Consider the following 6,000-nt stretch of genomic DNA (forward strand, 5'->3'; position numbering starts at 1 on the left):
CCTCAAGGAAATGGCTGGCGAGTGAACAATTTTCTTTACAACACACTCTGGGATGCTTTTTGCTGCTGGTATTTATCCTTTGTGTTTCACTAGCACCTTGAAGCCCTAACTGAGATTTTGCGGGGCCTTATCCAAAAGAAGGCTGAGGGGAGATATGATTGCTCTCTATAAATAAATCAAAGGGATAAATACCTGGGTGAGTTTCACCTGGCTTCAAATTAATACAGGCATGAATAGGGAAATATTGGAAGGAAGAGAACTAATATGGAGTACCCAGAGAGGGCTGTGACTGGTCTGTGTATGGATAGGTAGTACCCACACTTTGATTAATTTAAAGTCTGGGCACAGGGGAAAGTGGTGGCCTACTGTGACTTTAACATTTTAGGTGGGATATTCACCGTTAATCTGTGATAAGGAGAAAGGCCTTAAAAGCAGTTAATAAAACTGTTTCTTGTTTCAATACAAGAAAGTCTCACAACTCTCAGCCACTAGTTTTATACTAAGTTGTGAAGCCCATCCCATCATGATTCCTTAAAATAGAGAAAGCACATAGCACCAAAAATGCTGCTAAAATCCAGTTTTATTGTAATGACAAGATGATTATTTCCTTCCCCTTAAGACAGCGTCTCTCATACAATCCGTTCAGTTCAGTTGATGCCAGCTCTTTCTTGCCCGTCTCTATAGTTTTGCATTTACAGTGATGGAAAGTGTCTGGTGCACTCAGTCTACAGCCAGCAGGCCGGTCTCTTTTTTCCAGTGTTGGAAATTTACTCAGTGGCTCAATCCAGAGATAAGAGTCTCCTCTTCCAAGCTGTGATGAGCTCACTAATGAAGGTTACAGTAGAACGGTCATTCCAGGCTCGGTCACGGAAAGCCTCTCACTGATTTTCTCTCTCATGTGGTGGAGTATCTCTCATGAAGAATTGTTGTGCAAGAGATTGGTCCCTCTGCAGAGTGAAGGGTTTTTTTTTGGTGGCTTCTTTAAAGCAATGTCAGTTCTTTAATCGGGGGGGGGGGGGGGGGGGGGGGTGCTGCGGTGTCTCAGGCTGGTGTTTGCTCCTCTCCCTTCTCCCCTCTTCTTTTTCTTGTCCCAGCCAGGATGCACCCCGGGGAGAAGGGGAGGGATGTTTTACTAGTGACCCCTCTTCGAGACAGGGGTGGCCGAGCACCTCACCTGTTTCCTCGGCATCACCTGCTGCAGGACGGCTTGCATCTGTGAAGGGCCGATTGTGGGGCGGCGGCTCTGCTTCCTCAGGTGTTCGGCCTCTGTGGACACCTTTTTGTAGATGTCGCTCATGAAGGAGATCATCAATCCTTTGGCCTTGTTGGACAAACACCTGTTGTCCCGCTGCAGCAGTCTCAGCAACTTGGAGTCGTATGGGGTGGGGGAGTGTTTCTTCCCCCGGCAGCTCTTCCCGCTCTTCCCACGCTTCCCAACTGGCTTCCGCCTTGCCTGCCTCCTTCGCTTGGGCTGGGACTTCCTCACATAGTGCTTCTGTCTCCTCTGAGTCTGGGCCTTCTTCCTCCCTTTCCGGGCAGCAGCCATTGCTCCACACTGCTTTTGCTCAGTTCACTCAACTCAACCCTCTTGTCTGCAAATGCCACTGGCCTTCTCCCCACCACTGCACTCATATATAGTGGCAGGCATTCAAATGAGGGGCTGGTTTCGAGCCCTGTGATTGGCTGGCTGGAACAATGCCCCAGCTAGTCACAAAGTGATGATGTCTTTACAGACCTGTGCATCTCATAATGAGCAACCATGGGCTAGTTGCTCCCTTAGGGAAATGAAAAAGATGTTAACATCCCACCTGCTTTTTAGGACAATTACGCTGTTTCGGATAATTAGTTGCTTTGGCTCTAGGGGTTATAATAAAGGCCAGCTAAACTTTAGCTGATTGTTATTTACAACTGATCCATTCTCATTTTGCTGTTATTATTTTTAGTACATATATCATTATTTTTTTTATTTGTATTGTTATCAAGCTTTTTCCCTTTGGTTCCAAGTCCTTTACAAAATGTCCCTAGGGGCATCTCATTACAAGAAGTAATTCACAACCATCGATTAGGAAGTGAGAATTTGTGAACAGTGACAATTACTGTTCACACATTCTCACCTCCTAATCAATGGTTGTGAATAAGCCTCAGCTACTACTATAACTGAATGGACTTTGCTTATACCTACCTTCCCCATTGTTGTTCCTTACCCTTGGATGTATATATATACCTCCTATCTGATTTCTATTCCTTACATCTGACAAAGTGGGTTACAGCCCTCGAAAGCTTATGCCTGCAGAAATTAAATGTGTTAGTCTTTAAAGTGCTACAAGATTCTCATTGTTTTTGCTGTACACAGACTAAAACGGCTACCCCTCTGGAACTTTTCACTAGGGGACTGTGTCATCTTTTCAGGCTTCATATTATTGTTATTTGTTCTTTTATAAAATTCACAGAAGATTGTGAACAGATCTGGTCACTCGTGTTCAAATAAGATGGATTCAGAGTGGAACAGGTGCAAAGAAGGGCTAACAGGATGATCAGGGGAAATCTTATGAGAGGACACTAAAAGAGCTTGGCTTGGTTAGGCTACCAGAAGGAAAGCGGACAGGGGATCTGATTGCTCTCTTTAAATACATCTTGCGGGGGGGGGGAGGGGGGGAGGCGGGAGAGGGGGACCAACAGGAAAGGAGAAGAACTGTTCAAGCTAAAGAACAATCTAGGCAGAAGAACAAATGGGAATAAACAGGCTATGACTAAATTTAGTCTGGAAATTAGAAGGTGTCCAGCCATCAGAGGAGTAAGGTTCTAGACCGTCCTCTCAGGAGGGGAAGTGGCGGCAAACAACCTAAAATGGAGCCTGAAAAATTTATGAATGGGATTTTATGATGGGGTGGCAGGGGACTGGACTTGATGACCCTTCCTGTCCTATGTTCTATGTGGGGAAGACACTGAAAGCTTTTGTCCCTGTCTCAGAGGTTCTATAATCTAAGGCCCCAGCTCTGCAATGAGTTCCATGTAGACAGAATCCATGCACCAGCTTTGTAGTCAGTAGCTTACACCAGGTTCCCTACAGGTTCTCTACACACCCTAGCCTGGAGACACTGTAGTCCCCTGCCTCAGTTTCTCTTCAGGTTCCTGGGAATAATCCACTCACAACCCAAAGTCTTTAAAAACAATATTCCCCGTCTCCTGGGGTCTAATTTATTTAGCACAGTCCAGCTCCCAAAAGAGCCCCCTTTTCACCCACCCTTAGAATCAGTTTCCTTTACATAAAATGGAATTTGGTTTTGCCTTTTTCATTTAGGGAAAAAAAGTGCCCTAGGAAATAACATACAGCCTCTACCCCCTAAACGAACATGGAAACGAACAAAGAAAAAAGAAACAGCAGCAAAACACACAAACAAACAAACACAACAACAACCCCCCATCCTACATAAAAGGAACATTATTTAAATTGCAAAGTCAAGCATTTGGAAATTAGGAAATGCCTGATTGATGGTTGCCCAGGAAACCTTAATTCAGCCCCACTGTCCATATGAATTATGGGTAGGGATGAGAGACAAATTGATTTCTTGGTTCACTGGCCAAACCAAAACGATGTTTTCTAGGGATGTCTCCCTACATGGGTCAGAGGGAGGCCCCATCAGCCTTCTTAAAACTAAATTCCAGGCTCAGGATGGGGGAGGAAAGGTGATAGCCAAGGCCTTTTGTTTAAAACAGACAAAAGAAAGTACTTCACACAACACACAGTCACTATGTGGAAATCGTTGTCATGAGATGTTGTGAAGGCCAAAAATGTAACTGGGTTCACAAAGAATTAGATGAGTTCATGGAGGACAGATTCATAGAATCATAGAGTTGGAAGGGACCTCAGGAGGTCATCTAGTCCAACCCCCTGCTCAAAGCAGGACTAACCAATGACTATGGACCAATGGCTCTGGGTGTCCTTAAACCTCTGACTGCCAGAAGCTGGGACTGGATGACAGGGGATAGATCACTAAATAAATTGCCCTGTTTTGTTCATTCCCTTTGAAGCATCTAGCACCGGCTACAGTCGGAAGACAAGATACTGGGCTAGATGGACCATTGGTCTGACCCACTATGGCCATTCGTATGTTCTTATGTTGAGGTATCTTCATTCCAGCCCCTATTACAGCTGAGCTCAGGTGTTCCCAATACAGCATGTGCTGCTGTTGCAGTAGGTATCAGTCCAGCCTAGGAATGTTTGTATATTGGGTTATTATTCTAGCTGGCTGCCAAAATTTCTCTGCGGAAGGCAAGCAACAGAGGGGAAATGGTGATTTTTTTATCTCAACAATAGTTGGAGAGAGTTTCTTGTAACAAAGAAAAGGCAACTCACTAGCCATGGGACATAACCCCTGCCAAATATAAAAGGCCGGCTGCAAACGACGGAGGTGTGAGAGCTTTTCAAAGCATATTTTATAATGAAAAGTGTTAGGCAAAATAAAGAGAGTGGACATTACCAGCTCTGCCTATAATGAACATTTTAACATAAAAATAAATAATGAAAATCAAATTATATTAAAATGAAAATAATAAGATATCACTCATCTCCACACATTTATTTTTACTGTCCCTTTGAGCCTATCATAAGTCTATAAATTCACATATCCAAAGCTCACAGTCTACAGCCAATGAGCTACTAGATTTTACGATCCCTTCATTTCCATAAGGGAGGGAACTGGTGAGGTCACACAGGGTGTCACAATGGACTGACGCCATACTTCCCTGGTCACAATGCAGTTGCCTGGAGTGGCAGCCCAGCTAGCCAATCAGCAGGCACAGTGGGAGCTCCTCATTTGCATGCCAGATGCTTTAACTGGTCAGATCTGGGAGGAGGCTGCTGGCATTTGCAGGCGGAGAGGAGAGCTGAGCGAAGCGGAGCAATGGCTGTTGCCCGAGGAGGGAAGAAGAAGGTCCAGCTTCTGAGGAGACAGAAGCCAACGCAGAATAAGCCACAAGCCACCTCCAAGCAGGGGAAGCGCCAGCCACAGCCAGGGCATCGGATGAGGCAGAAGCCAGCGCTGAAGCAGCAGAAGAGCTGCCAGGGGAAGAAGGGCCCGGTGAAGCATGGCGTCCCCTCCCGCTATGCCTCCAAGATGCTGCAGCAGATGCAGAAAGTGCGCATGTCGGCCAAGGCCAAGGGGCTGATGAAATCCTTCGTGGCCGATCTCTACAGCCAGGTATCCACCGAGGCCGAGCACCTGAGGAAGCAGAAACAGCTCCCCGCCATGGGCTCCTCAGAGGTGCGTGCTGCCCTGCAGCAGGTGATGCCCAGGGAAGTGGCCAAGCACTCGGCCACCCCTATCGCCAACGAGTCTGCCTAGAGAAACGTCCTGCCCTTCTCCCTGGGGCAATCCCGGCTGGGGGGACGAGAAAGAACAAGAGGGGAGAAGGGAGAGAAGCAAGCACCAGCCTGAGAGCCCCCAACACCCTGCCTGATTTAAAAGAGGACATTGCCTAAAAGATGATGAGAACATTTTCCTGAGGTGCCAACCTCACCATTTTCTATGCAAGAGACTGAGCTGTAGGAGAGACCGCATCACTGAGAGACGCCGTCCATTGCTGCAACCTGAAACGACCGAGACACTCTTCTGTGTAAAGCAGAACTTTGTCGAATCTCCAAACTGAGAGAGAAATACTCCAAGAGGCAGTGAGCAAAATCCTTGTCAAGAAGAGCCTAATATCTGTGTACTGGACCCACGAAGGAGACTGTTCTTCCTTGGGAAGAAGAGATCTGCATACTTAGAATTAACTGAGCCAGAGACTCCATCGTTGTGAGACAGAGAGAAGAGGGACTAAATACAGAGATCTGCCATCACGAGAAATGAGAGGATTGTAGGTGATGTGTGTTATCCTAAAGCAAATAAAAACATCATCTTTCCATTATAATAAAGCAGGATTTTTAACAGCAGTTTTTGTTCTCATGTATTTCCTTTCTCTTGAGGAATGATGCTGGGGTGGATTGTACTTGCGAATTTA

At 46.0% G+C, this 6,000-nt stretch overlaps 2 protein-coding genes across 2 annotated transcripts; one reads left to right on the top strand and one right to left on the bottom strand.

Moving 5' to 3' along the window:
* Positions 1 to 521: 521 nt before the first annotated feature.
* On the bottom strand, positions 522 to 1,546 carry LOC137155647 (uncharacterized). Its single transcript, XM_067552017.1, has 2 exons — positions 1,175 to 1,546; positions 522 to 530 (listed from the first exon to the last, which is right to left on the bottom strand). Exons 1-2 carry the CDS (start codon positions 1,544 to 1,546, stop codon positions 522 to 524), a joined length of 381 nt encoding a protein of 126 aa, XP_067408118.1.
* Positions 1,547 to 4,904: 3,358 nt separating this feature from the next.
* Positions 4,905 to 5,345, top strand: LOC137155649 (uncharacterized). The gene has a single exon (XM_067552018.1). The coding sequence runs from the start codon at positions 4,905 to 4,907 to the stop codon at positions 5,343 to 5,345; it is 441 nt and encodes a 146-aa protein (XP_067408119.1).
* Positions 5,346 to 6,000: the final 655 nt, after the last annotated feature.

Source organism: Emydura macquarii, unplaced genomic scaffold, assembly GCF_026122565.2.
Source record: "Emydura macquarii macquarii isolate MOO-44397 ecotype Brisbane River unplaced genomic scaffold, CSIRO-AGI_Emac_v2 contig_1365, whole genome shotgun sequence".
NCBI lineage: Eukaryota > Metazoa > Chordata > Testudines > Chelidae > Emydura > Emydura macquarii.

Bases quoted from the DNA above. Each gene is read 5' to 3' on its own strand.
- LOC137155647 (XM_067552017.1), bottom strand. From the start codon at position 1,546: ATGGCTGCTGCCCGGAAAGGGAGGAAGAAGGCCCAGACTCAGAGGAGA.
- LOC137155649 (XM_067552018.1), top strand. From the start codon at position 4,905: ATGGCTGTTGCCCGAGGAGGGAAGAAGAAGGTCCAGCTTCTGAGGAGA.